The sequence below is a fragment of the Pelophylax lessonae genome (assembly GCF_965119305.1).
Source record: "Pelophylax lessonae genome assembly, chromosome: 1".
NCBI classification, from domain to species: Eukaryota; Metazoa; Chordata; class Amphibia; order Anura; family Ranidae; genus Pelophylax; species Pelophylax lessonae.
Window position 1 is genome coordinate 457,621,313 of NC_138768.1, and position 13,970 is coordinate 457,635,282.

A 13,970-nucleotide genomic window follows, 5' to 3' on the forward strand; every position below is an offset into this window, starting at 1 on the left:
CTGTCTGCTGTCCTTTTACTTGGGCAATCCTTCTGGCTATCAGTTTATCCTGATTAGGGGTCTGTGTTTTCACAGTCATTGTAGCGGTGTGCTGCGGCGCGCTTAAAGGGCCAGTACCTTTTTAAAAAAAAAAACTTTTTTAACATGGAATCTCAGGACAGCAAATTTCCCACAGCCCTGGTGGGGGATTCAGGTTCCTCTGAATCCTCTGCTCTGTCTACTTTGTCTGCTGCAGTGGCGACTTTGGTGTCCAAAGTGGAGATTCTGATGACTGAACGTGCTGCCAGAAAAAGGCCTCGTTTTTCCTTGTCTTCTGATTCTGAATGTGATATGGTTGCCGTAGGTGGCGTGCCCCTTGAAGGGTCTCGCTCTTCTCAGTCTGAGGGGGAGGCGGAGGTTGCAGGGGTGGATGATTTCCCCCCTGGGACGGCCGAGGACCGCGCAGCTATGGATGCGCTTATTCTTGCCATTAAAGAAACACTACATTTAGAGGATGAGCCCAATCCTCCGGGCATTGTGTCCTCTTTTGGTACACACAGGACCCACAAGGCGGCGCAGGTGTTCCCTTGCCCCGCTGAGTTTCACGCTACTGTGAATGATCAATGGCGTCATCTGAAACGCACCTTTGTGGTGCCAAAAAGGTTTCAACTCCTTTATCCCTTTGCGTCTCCTACGGATTCGCGCTGGTGTGTGGCCCCTTAGGTGGATCACACTGTGGCCAGATTGAACAAGGCCACTCTGGTACCCACCGAAGATTCTCCGGTGTTTAGGGATCCTACGGATAGGAGAATGGAATGTCCTGGCCTCTATCGACCTGAAGGATGCATTTTCGAGGGTCATCAGCGGTACCTCCAATTCGCTATCGCGGAGGAACACTATCAGTTTGTGGCGTTATCTTTCGGTCTCGCTTCGGCTCCAAGGGTGTTTACCAAAGTGCTGGCTCCAGTTCTATGCCTGTTGCGGGCTCAGGGCATTGCGGTCTTGGGATATCTGGACGATCTCCTGTTAAGATCGAGTGCCAGCCAGAGCCTGCTGCACGATCGGTCCATTACGGTGCAGGCGGTTCAGGAGTTTGGATGGACCATCAATGTACAGAAGTCGACCTTGTCTCCTTCGGTTCGTCTCCCATATTTGGGAATGGTTCTGGACTCTGCTCAAGCGAAGGGGTTTCTGCCGGAGGACAAGCTCCGGACCCTACAGAACGAGGTTAGAGCCCTCCGGGACAACGAATCCTCTTCACTCAAGGCCTGTATGCGGGCCCTGGGGTTGATGGTGTCAGCCTTCGAGGCGATACCGTTCACACAATTTCACACAAGGTCTCTGCAAGCAGAGATCCTGAACAGATGGGACAGACGCCCGCAGTCCTTGGAGAGTGGATCTTCTGTGGTGGCTTCAGTCCCTGGCGGTGGCGGACGGAAAATCTTTCCGGCCGTTACTGTGGACAGTACTTACCACGGATGCCAGCCTATCGGGCTGGGGTGGAGTCCTGGGCAACCTGTCTGCCCAGGGCACTTGGTCGGTGGAGGAATCCTCCTTCCCCATAAACATATTGGAATTGAGAGCGATCAGGCTGTGCCTACTCCATTGGTAGGACCGTCTTCAAGGACGTCCTGTACGGGTGCAGACGGACAATGCCACTGCGGTGGCTTACATCAATCACCATAGGGGCACTAAGAGTGCCCGGGCGGCCCAGTAAGTGACCAGTATTCTGTCTTGGGCCGAGACTCATGTCCCGGCAATATCGGCAGTTCACATTCCAGGTGTAGAGAATTGGCAGGCCGATTACCTGAGCCGCCAGACCCTGGACCTGGGGGAATGGTCCCTACACCCGGAGGTGTTTCAAATTCTGTGTGCGAAATGGGGATCCCCGGATGTGGATCTGTTCGCGTCTTGGCTAAACCACAAGGTGGGAAGGTTTGTGGCAAGAACACGCGATCCTCTGGCAGACGCCTCAGATGCGCTGGTGTGCCTTGGCATCAGTATCATCTGATGTATGCCTTTCCTCCGATTCAGTTGTTGTCCAGGTTCCTTCGCAGGTTGGCCTCGGAACCAACATTGGTGATTCTGGTGGCGCCGGACTGGCCACGCCGGTCCTGGTACACGGACATCGTTCACCTGGCCGTCGAGCCTCCATGGCGGCTGCCAATGTGAGAGGATCTACTGTCTCAGGGACCGATCTTCCATCCTGCTTTACAATCGCTGGCTTTAACGGCATGGCTGTTAAAAGCCAGGTCCTGAGAGACAGGGGTCTCTCCTCAGAGGTCATTCCTACCTTAATCAAGGCTAGGAAAGCATCATCTGGTAAGATTTATTACCGTACATGGAAAGCTTATTTTGCCTGGTGTGAGTCCAGGGGCTTCTCTCCTCGTTCATACTCGGTGGCGAGAGTGCTGGCTTTCCTTCAGACTGGTGTGGACCAGCGCCTTGCGTTGGCCACGATTAAGGGCTAGGTATCTGCACTGGCAGTCCTTTTCCAGCGCTCCGTGGCGTCTGATTCTTTGATTCACACCTTCATTCAAGGTGTGCGTCACTTGGCCCCTCCTCGTAGGGAGCCCTTACCTCCATGGGACTTGAACTTGGTCCTGTCCGTATTGCAACGTTCCTAGTTTGGAAACATCAGGGAAATCTCGTTACCTCTGCTGTCTAGAAAGGTTGCCTTTCTTGTGGCAATCACTTCTGCTAGCAGAGTGTCAGAGTTGGCGGCCTTGTCTTGCTGCTCCCCTTACCTGGTGGTTCATAGGGATAAGGTGATCTTGCGACCTAACCCGTCCTTTCTTCCAAAGGTGGTTTCTAATTTTCACCTTAATGAGGACATTGTTTTGCCTTCGCTCTGTGCGAAGCCTAAGCATCCTAAGGAGGTTGCTTTGCATTCCTTGGATGTTGTCAGGGCGATCAGGGTTTACCTGTTGTTGACTGAATCCTTTCGGAAATCGGATTCTCGTTGTCCTTCCTGAGGGACCTCGGAAGGGTATGGCTGCGTCTGCGGCGACCATTTCAAAATGGATCAGACAGACAATTGTACAGGCCTATTCATTGAAGGAACGGGTACCTCCGTTCCCTGTCAAGGCGCACTCTACCAGAGCGGTGAGTGCGTCCTGGGCTTTCCGACATCAGGCTTCGGTGGCCCAGGTGTGTAAAGCTGCGACTTGGTCGTCAGTACACACCTTTTCAAAATTTTACAAAATTGATGTTCTGGCATCGGCGGATGCCTCCTTTGGCCGCAAAGTCCTCTGTGCGGCTGTACCGTAAGGGAACCCTGGTTTTATTTCGGGTCCCTGGCTGTTGGGGTTGTTCATCCCCTTGGTTATTTGCTTTCCTGGGTTGTTGCTCCTGTTGAGCCTTTTTTGTTACCCAGAGGGTTACCTTTCTGTTCACGTAAGGTTCCTTTCTCTGTTGTGGGTACTGCGTTGCCTTTCTGAAGAAAGCCTTTCCCTGCTGATGAAAAGCAGGCCCAAACCATGATGCTGCCACCACCAAGTTTGGCAGTGGGGATGGTGTGTTCAGGGTGATGAGCTGTGTTGCTTTTACGCCAAACCTAATGTTTTGCATTGTTTTCAAAAAGTTAGATTTTGGTTTCATCTGACCAGAGCACTTTCTTCCACATGTTTGGTGTGTCTCCCAGGTGGCTTGTGGCAAACTTTAAACGACACTTTTTATGGATATCTTTAAGAAATGGCTTTCTTCTTGCCACTCTTCCATAAAGGCCAGATTTGTGCAGTATACGACTGATTGTTGTCCTATGGACAGAGTCTCCCACCTCAGCTGTAGGTCTCTGCAGTTCATCCAGAGTGATCATGAGCCTCTTGGCTGCATCTCTGATCAGTCTTCTCCCTGTATGAGCTGAAAGTTTAGAGGGACGGCCAGGTCTTCGTAGATTTGCAGTGGTGTGATACTCCTTCCATTTCAATATTATCGCTTGCACAGTGCTCCTTGGGATGTTTAAAGCTTGGGAAATCTTTTTGTATCCAAATCCGGCTTTAAACTTCTCCACAACAGTATCTCGGACCTGCCTGGTGTGTTCCTTGTTCTTCATGATGCTCTCTGCGTTTTAAACGGACCTCTGCGACTATTACAGTGCAGATGCATTTATACGGAGACTTGATTACACACAGGTGGATTCTATTCCAGTCCGCTTTGTCTGCTGTGACGGCGGTCCTGGAGTCACTAGTGTCCAAAGTGGATATGGTCCTGTAAAACAGGATGCGCAAAAACATCCCCCACCTTCACCTGCATCCTCTGTCTCCTCAGATTCTGAGGTTGATTTGGTGGACGCGAGTCACCCTACTGAGTCTGTGTCCACGCACCCTGAGTGCTCTGATAGTGAGGATGATTCCTCTTCCACTACAGCTGCGCACGAAAAGGCGCTAGTGGATGCACTGTAGCAGTGTGGGAAACATTAAAACTGGAGTACTCCGAAGTTGATGCTGCATCGGAGGAGCCGGTATGTTTCAGGACCCGCAAATCCTCTAAGGCAACAAAGGTGTTTCCCTTTCCCGCCTATTTTGATAAAATTGTCACGAGTCAGTGAGGTTCACCAAATCGCACTGTCTTGATACCTAAGCGTTTCGCTAGAAGGTATTCTTTTGAAGAGTCCCTGCTAAAAAAAGCTGACAGTCCCACCTGTGGTGGGCTCTCAAGATTCCAGGATAAATAAAGCCACCCTTCTCCCAGTGGAGGACTCTCCATCTTTTAAAGACCCTTTTGACAAGAGAGCTGAATCTTTGGTCCGGCATCTATTTACCATGGCCGGTTCCATCCTTAGACCGGTGTTTACCATAACTTTGGTCTCCCAGACCTTAACGGAATGGGCAAAGCTTTTGCGCCAGTATTTGTAGGGGGAACAGATCTCTCCTAACCTCATGGAGCTGGCGGACCAGTTGGTACAGTTCATCTGTCTCTCTGGATGCGGCTTCCTTAGTCTGCAGGGGATCTGTAACATCGTTGACCCTGAGGCGCATGATTTGGCTCATACATTGGTCTGCGTACCAAGCTTCCAAGAAGGTTCTGTCTGATTTCCCCTTTGTAGGGGATCGCCTGTTCGGAGCTTCCATGGATGAAATGGAAACCTGGCAAACCTGGCCCCTTCTCGGCTCACAAGCTGCCCTTTCGTTTCTCAGGATCTCAGGACAAAAGATCGAAATCATCTCTAACCCCCTCGGGAGGTTCCAAGAGGCCCTGGTCTGATAAGCCGAAAATGGGTCCCTTCAGGCCCGCAGACAAGCCCGCTTCTGCTTGAAGGGGCACCCTCACCCATATCTGGGGTGGGGGAACTTCTTCGCTTTTTTTCCTGGACCCGTGGACCTCTTTGATTCAAGACAGGTGGGTCCACGGGCTGATCTGTTCTGGTTACAAGATGAAGTTTCGGTCTTCGCCTCCAGCAAGGTTCTTCCCTTCCATCCTGCGTTTGTCCCCATATTGCCTGCGTGGTCTCCTTCAGGGCAGTGCAAGATTTACTTCTACAAGGGGTCATTGTACCGTTTCCCGATTCTGAACTTTTTCAGGGGTTTTACTCAAACGTGTTTTCTGTTCGCAGGAAGGAGGGAAAAGTTCGTCCAATCCTGGACCTCATGGCTTTGAACTGCTTTGTGCGGGTACATAAATTACGGATTGAGTCTATTCACACGGCAGTGGCATCTCTTCATCAAGGGGATCTTCTTGCCTCTATAGATATCAAGGATGCTTACCTTCATATCCCAATATATGTTGGATATCAGCGTTGTATTTGTCAATCACCAAGGGGGCACAAAAAGTGTCCTAGCGAGCCGGGAAGTTGCTGGCATTCTACAGTGGGCGGAACGCTTTGTTCCAGCCCTCTCTGCTGTGCATATTCAAAGGGTGGAAAACTGGTAGGTGGACTACCTCAGTCGGCTGGCGTTGGACCAACTGTTTCATCAACTGTGTCGCCGTTGGGGAACACTGATGTGTACTTGTTGGCCTCTCATCTCAACAGGAAGGTATGGAGGTTTGTAACACGGTCTCTGAATCCTCTGGCCGATGCCACAGATGCTGTGGTGACCCCTTGGGACCAGTATAGTCTGATATACACCTTTCCCCCTCTAAAACTTCTGCAAAGAATCGAGGCAGAAGGGATTCCGGTCATCCTAGTGGCCCCAAAATGGCCTCCACCGGTCTTGGTACTCAGATCTGGTACAGCTGGTCGCCGGTGTTCCTTGGAGACTCCCTCTCAGAGAAGATCTTATGGCTCAAGGGCCAATCCTCCATCCTGCTTTACAGTCGCTGGCTTTATCGGCGTGGCTATTGAAGGCCAGGTGCTGAGGGATAAACGGGTGACAGAATCAGTGATTCCCACACTGTTAAAAGCTATAAAATCTACTTCTAGGAAGATTTATTGCGTCTGGAAGGCGTACATTGCGTGGTGTGAGGCTCGGAGGGGTCTCCCCCTCGCTCCTTTTCGATGTCTAGAATTTTGGAGTTTCTTAAAAAGGGGTAGATCAACGCTTGACCTTGGCGATTTTCTTTCAATGCCCTTTAGCTACGCACTCCTTGATTCATACTTTTATTCAGGGGGTCTGCCATTTAGCTCCCCTGGTGAGGTCTCCGTTGCCTCCGTGGGACCTCAACTTGGTGCTGTCGGTTCTTCAAAAACCGCCTTTTGAAAACATTTGTGAAATTCCTCTGCTCACGTTGACAGACTGCCTTCTTGGTGGCTATTACTTCTGCACGCAGGTTGTTGGAGTTGGCTGCGTTGTCTTGTCGTTCACCTTATATGGTGGTCCACAGAGACAAAGTCGTACTTCGTCCCTGTCAGTCGTTCTTTCCTAAGGTCGTTTCTGGTTTCCATTTAAATAAACACATCATGTTGCCTTCCTTGTGTACGAAGCCTAAACACCCTAAAGAGATTGCCTTACATTCCTTGGATGTGGTTCAGGCAATCAGGGTGTATCTGACGGTGCCTTTTAGGAAATCGGACTCACTATTTGTCCTTACGGCCGGACCTCTTAAAGGGCTGGCTGCATCTGCTGTGAACATTTCCAGATGGATCAGGCAGACGGAGGTGCAGGCTTATTCCATGAAGAGTCAGGATCCTCCTTTCCCTGTTAAGGCGCATTCTACCAGGGCGCTTAGTGCCTCTTGGGCTTTTTGTCATCAGGTGGCTGTGGTGCAGGTTTGTAAGGCGGCCACCTGGTCGTCTGTGCACACTTTCTCAATATTTTACAAGGTGGATGTGTTGGCATCTGCGAATGCTGCCTTTGGCTGCAAGGTTTTGCAGGCTGCTGTTTGAGAGGACTAGTCCTCTTTGAGGGTGTATTTTTCAGGTGAGCTCCAGTTGTTCCTGGTTGAGCTCTTGTTACCTGGTTGGCTAGGTTTATCCTTTTGGGAATTTTTTTTTTCTGCTGTGTTTTTCCCAAACCTCTTGTTTGACTCTGCTTTGGGGCGTCCCAGTGGTCAAGAAGATCTGGAGCGGTGTCTGTCAATGAACGAAGGAGAAAATTGGATTTTTGTCTTGCCGTAAAATCCTTTTATCAGATGTTGACAGACAAAGCACCCACCCCTCTATTGAGTTGGGTTATATTTCTTCTGACACTGCTTGCAACAAAACTGAGTGCCTGTAGCAGGAAGTAGGAGTATACCCCCTGGGACTGCCCCATAGGCAAGGTCAATTTTTTTTTCATGCCTAGTGTCCTACTCCTGTAGGTGGCAGCATAACCCAATGGTTAAAAAGATCTGGAGCTGTGTCAGTCAATGAAAATCAGAGAAAAGGATTTTACGGTAAGACCAAAATCCTTTTTTTTTTTTATTTATTTTATGGAATATTTTAATTTTCTGGGATACTGAATTTTGGATTTTCACTAGCTGTAAGCCTTAATCCTCCAAATAAAAAAAAAATAAATGCTTAAAATATATCACTCTGTGTATATTGAATCCAAATAATAGGAGTTTCACATTTTTAAATTTAATTACTGAAATAAATTAACTTTTTGATGATATTCTAATTTTTTGAGATGTACCTGTGTTGAGATATAAGGAAAAGGTTCCTCGGATGCCATGCAAAACGAATGGCACTGTAACTCACTGTCCTTCAGACAATGATTTTACCTCAACACATTGATTTGAAGCCAGCCTCGAGGTTTTTAGCTTAAAGTGTATGTAAAAGTAAAATATTACAAGTTGATCATTTACAGTTTCGGGTTCTCTTGATTTTCACCTTTTTGCTAATAGCCACAATTAAAATTTTACAAGGAAATACTATTTTATCCTACAAATTCACTAAGAATTTTGGAAGCTATATTGTGTTTGTGTGCATCATGGGACATACAAAATTAGTAGCACCTTCTTTTAATTGTACAGGAACTGTGCTTTTAGAAGATATATAGCTTGGGGGGGGGGGGGGGGTGCAAACTTTTTACATCTGTGAAAAAGGCAAATAGATTAAAAATGAGCAAGAATGGCCTGGCCACTTCAAATGAAAAATGGTAGACTGGGCTCGGCAATGGGAGGGGAGCCGAAGCTTACAGACCATGTCACAGCTCCTTAGCAGATAAAAAAACACCAAGCTCTTTTACAAACAGTAGGCAGAAAGTGTATGTGGAGTGGGGAATCAGTTTTTAACCTAAAAAAAAGTTCACTTGAATTTTAAAGTGGTTCTAAACCTAACCATTTTTTTTATCTAAATGCATTCCATTCATTTAGATAAAAAAAACACTTTCCTGAGTTGATCTAGCTCTGTGTCTGGATGCAGCTCTTCTCTCTGAACTTCCGGCTCTCACAGGAGACTCTGAGAGCAGCGGTCAGTCAAATCCTGTGAGGAGAAAGCGGGGAGCATGTCCGAGCCATGCTGTGTGTCAGTGCACACAGCCTTGCACAGGAGCAATGCACATGGATTGCTATGGGAACACTCATAAGAAGCAGGGGACAGAATCGGCAGGGAACCACCAAAGAGGTAAGGGACTTCTCTGTGAAATATCATTGTTCAGAGATGCACGTTTGTTGCACTCACCGCAAGCATAACTACTGACCTAAATTTTTTTTCTTTTTTTTTTTTTTTGCTACACTTTTGGGCATTACAATTCTAAACCCTAGCATAGTTTTAATGTGTTTTGTTTGTTTTTTTTTTTTTTTTTTTACAGAGCGAAAGGGATTGTTGGAGCAACACAAGCTTCAACAGATATACAATCTCCCTGCATTCCTCAGGTTAGTGATTGCCTAATTTCCTAATGTCCAGCCTGGCCCTCTGCACACAGTAGTCTGTTTTTCTTACCTATAACACTTACCTCAAGCCTGTAAAGTAAAATATTCTTTAGATTTAATTCCAGTATCTAAATGGCCTGGTATATTTCTTTCACACTTTTCTATGCTGCACATCCTTTTATTGTTTAAAGCTACAGTTTAGGTATGCATTTTATAGCATAGTTACATTTAATACAGGATGAGGTGGAAGAAATGACACCGCCCCAATTCTCCACCTCGTCCAATCAAAGAACACTTTGCCTTCCCCAGGAAAAAGGCATTTTGTGAATGGCACCCATGCTGAGTGAACGACCCCTGTGTTCACTATGCAGCAGGTCAGCTGCTTTGTATCGTACCTGGATTGTGGCCACGATTACTGCAGTCGTGGACCTTTCTACAGTGATTTCCAGCTTCCACAGGGAACCCTCGGGTATGAACCTGCATACTTACATTAGTCCCACTTAACAAATGTGATTGATTGTGCTAAAAAATGCATACCTGCTCCAGATTCGGGCTACTCCAGGTTTGATATGTGTTGACTGAAAATAATCTACAAATCTCTACCATTGTTAGCTTCTTGAAAATTCTAACAAACCAGACAAAATGAAAATAAATGAGCAGAGATAAACACAACCCTTTTTGCCATCAGGACCTCACCCCTCCCTTGCCAGTCTCGCCTCCCCTTCTTCAGCGTTTCTAAAATCATTATATAGGTCAAATATTTACCAGACATTTTGGATTTGATAACTATCCCTTCTAGAGAAGTTGAAATTCTAGCTATTTTACATTTCAGCCACAACCTCAACCCCCCTTTTTTTTATTAATTTTTATTGAGCTTTTATAAAAGGTGTACAACAGTAAACCGCATATAGTGGAGACAAATAAACCCATTACAATAAAAACAAAACAGAACAAAAAGAAAAAACATTTGCCCCAACAAAACATGAACACTTCATCGACCACCAGTAGGAGGCAAGTATATATCTAGTCTGGTGTGATGTCTCCCTCAAACCATATGTGGTAAAAGCATTCTTCACAATTCCTGAAAACCCTCTGTCACCCCATCAGGAGAATCAGATCCCAGAACAACACCCATCAGATTGTATCATTAGAATAGGATAGGCCAACAAAACCCCCCCTCCCCAGATACATTACACTCAGTTATTCAACCAGTACCAGGGAATGGATAATATATACATAGGAATTCAATCAGAAACTGTCTGTAGATGCCATCCAGCTGGCCCTATACCTTTTCGAATTTGGCCTAGACCCCTCTACTCAAATATGTAGATTTGCATAAAAAGGGACTGTTTTATTAACCAGGATACCAATGTTGGGGCAGAAGACTTCTTCCAGGACAAAAATAATTTCCTGGCATAGAGCAAGAAGAGGGTGAGGAGAGTGTGTATAGCCCTAGTGGTAGACAGAGGTTTAACTAGGCTTAGTAAGCATACTTAAACCAAGAGGGGATTTGAGATGGAGGTGACCGATTGAATCCATGTCGCAATTTCTTGCCAAAATTGTTTAATGTTAGGACACTCCCAAAAGATGTGTAAGAAATTTGCAAGAGGTCCAGAGCATCTCCAGCATAGAGGTTAGAGGGTGCCCTCAAAAGACTATATGGTGTCAGCCTCTTTGGTTGTAATACATGTGTGAATAATAAATTGCTTGTCTAGGTTGGAGTATTTGTCTATATACCATAAGTGCAAGTGGAGATCTGTAATTTTAACCGAAAGGCTAAATACAGTTAGCCAATGGCTTATGAAGTTTACAAAACCAGAGGATATAAATGAGTAAGCCAATTTGGACACAGTCTCTTCAACTTTGAGAGTAGCGGGTAGGGTAATATTTTGAGAGTTTTTAAGGGGGTAAGATACCATCTCAAGGTAGTTATCTAAAAGCATTCCCAATGGTTGATAATATTTTATATTTTTCTAAAGTGGGTTGTTTGCTATAAGCTATTGTTGGCCTACAATTCTTGTTGCCTGTTCCTTAGAAGTTGGGGTTTATAATAGCAGTTATCTTTAGCAGTCTCATGAAGCATGTTGCCAGTCTCCAACAACTCCTATAATGTTTGGTCTTGCGTGGTCTCTTTCATATTCTCTGACCATTCTTCTGTTACATGTCTGATGTCCCTGACCGCTTTCTGTAGCATTGCAATTGAGGCCCTTTTATATCAAGAAAGCTGATAACTGGTCTAAATTGTAGTCTTTTATTTGTAAAAAAAAAAAGTGACATTTTGGATTATGGCTCCTCTCAAAACTATAACAGGAACATACCAGACACTGAAAGTTAAAGCTCACATTTTCAGACATATGCTTGTGGGTGTTGATGTGGAGTCTGTCCTTTTTAGCATATATGTTTCCCCATATTTTAGTTGTTCTGTCCCCATTTCCAACACATAAGAGGTTACTGACTGCATGAATTTGCAGGGATCTCCACGCTCAATCTGAAGTGTACAACTGTGTGGGCCCAATCCACAGGTCAGGACTATACACAGGTGGCAAATCAGTCTGAGCTTAAAGCTTGAGCTATTGCTTTTGGTAAACATTATTTTTTTTTTTTAACTAAGAATAGACAGATAAACTTGTGAAAAGAAGCCTAGCACTCCCCCTGCTGAAGTAAAATGCATTTACAATATTTAATTCTTTATCAGAATATTAAAAAAAGTTATTGTGCAGCAGTTATGTTTTAGTCTTGAACACAATTAAGAAATAAATTGTATAAATGGAAATCCTCTGCGGAAACTGAATACATATTTATCTGTACATAAACTGTTTGCCTTAAACAGCACGTTTACCTTTATAACAATCACTCTGACACTGTAATATCTCTTGTGCAGCTACCGCCTCTGTCAGTTGACAGTGATAAAGGGCAAAATAAGCCTAACCTTCAGAAAAAGAAATCCATTGAAAGCAAGGCTCCTCCAGACAGCAGTGCACAGTCCACAGACAAGTGAGTGTTGCCAAAGGAATCCTATGCTTTTGCTGACTGTTGACCTATATCGCTACATCTGACTAGATAAGTGACTTATTTTATAATAAAAGTAAATCAACATATTTTGCTTAACACAGGCATACCTACAAGAGCCCTTTGTACAGGCTTCTGGGCAAAAAGCCTGACAAAAAGAACAGCAAAGATGGCCCACTCACCCCCGAGGGCACAGAACAGCCATCTTTCCCTCACTCTGGTCAGGAATCTTTAGCAACAAAACGATCTGTAGATGGTATGTATCATTACTTGCACTGTATCACGGTACCTTGTTTGGAAAACTTGCCCAATAGTACTAAAAGTGTTTTTTGTTGAAGAATGAGGTACGCAAACAAAAAATTAATCTCCAGCAACAACCAAAACTTTAACCTTGATAAAGTAAATGTGTGATGTGCAAAAAATGGGTGCGCTAGATGTGAACAATGTGTGCTGAACCAAAAGGGAAAACACAATGAACAAAATACCTAATATATAAATATACACAGATATTATAAATGGTGCACACTGTGAACAAAAACGTGCTATAGAAATATGAGCAGTCCAAAACAAGTCCAAAATGAAAAAAAGGCTGAAATCTTCTTGATGGTGAATGAAGGTGAAGGTTAACAAGAGGACGTGCAAACGCGTCGGGGGGAGAAGCCTGCGCCATCACCACCCGTGGTCCGCGCTGCAGAGCGGCCACGTTTGAATTTGCATTCGCCTATTTAATCAACAACTGTAAGTGGTCTACCTTTTTTAATAAAGTAGTTTAAGAGGTAATGCACTATTGCCTGTTCCATTCTTTTTTCGGCACGATCTGTCACTGTGTTTGAGGGGTATAGGAGAGAGACCAACCCCCACACAGCAACAGGAGTCAGAACAAGATTTACAAGAAAATTCACTGCCTGCTAGTCTGGATAATTTGCCTGATGATTTGGAGAACATTATCACTCACCATCTGACCTGTGAAATACTTGCCTTTGGTAAGAGTTTTGATATACCACATATCGGGTGGAAGAGTGAAAGGTCAGGACTTTATATCTATTACACTGGCTGGTGTCATCTTCTCAAGTGTTTTAATATGTTGAGTTGGTAAGGGTATTACCTCTCTTTTCTTTACACGTGGGTGCCAAGAGGGATTTGGTGTTTGCACATCCTCTTCTTCACCTTCACCTTCATTCACCATCAAGAAGATTTCAGCCTTTTTTTCATTTTGGACTTGTTTTGGACTGCTCATATTTCTATAGCACGTTTTTGTTCACATTGTGCACCATTTATAATATCTGTTTATATTTATATATTAGGTATTTTGTTCATTGTGTTTTCCCTTTTGGTTCAACACACATTGTTCACATCTAGCGCACCCATTTTTTGCACAAAAGTGTTTTTTGTGTTTTTTAATTCCCATGTATATACATAAAATTTCTATAAAAAAATAAATTCAGCTCAAGATGCTGTGTTTGCAGCATTTAGGTGTCAGTTCAAGTTCCATGTAGATGTAGACCTCTTGGGGAGGAGAACAATGTACTCAGAACTGCAACTCCTTGAGATCAGGGATGATCTAGACCTGCCATGAGAAACAAGGGTGTAGAAAAGGTAGATTTAATCCACAGCATAGCAAAATAGCATACAATCACTTCCATCAAAGTTAATACTGAAGCACTTTTACCAGGACAATCTGGTTAGTGAGCTGTGGTGTAAAGATCAACACCAGTGGTGAACATAATTAAAGCAAGGCAGCTAGCAGTGATTGTAGCTTCCTAGCAGGCCATGCTTAAAAGTTGTGAACAGTAAGCGTCCACAGGGGCTCC

General features: G+C 45.1%; 1 protein-coding gene across 10 annotated transcripts in view; it reads left to right on the plus strand.

Annotated features, from left to right (window-relative positions):
• The window catches only part of MYO9B (myosin IXB), a 296,901-nt gene that overhangs the window by 213,549 nt on the left and 69,382 nt on the right, over positions 1–13,970 (plus strand). For all 10 annotated transcript variants that reach the window (XM_082260874.1, XM_082260880.1, XM_082260879.1 and 7 more), the window contains 3 exons: positions 9,090–9,153; positions 12,032–12,144; positions 12,264–12,415. In XM_082260874.1, coding sequence (XP_082117000.1) covers positions 9,090–9,153; positions 12,032–12,144; positions 12,264–12,415 — 329 coding nt within the window. The remainder of the gene's footprint in view (positions 1–9,089; positions 9,154–12,031; positions 12,145–12,263; positions 12,416–13,970) is intronic.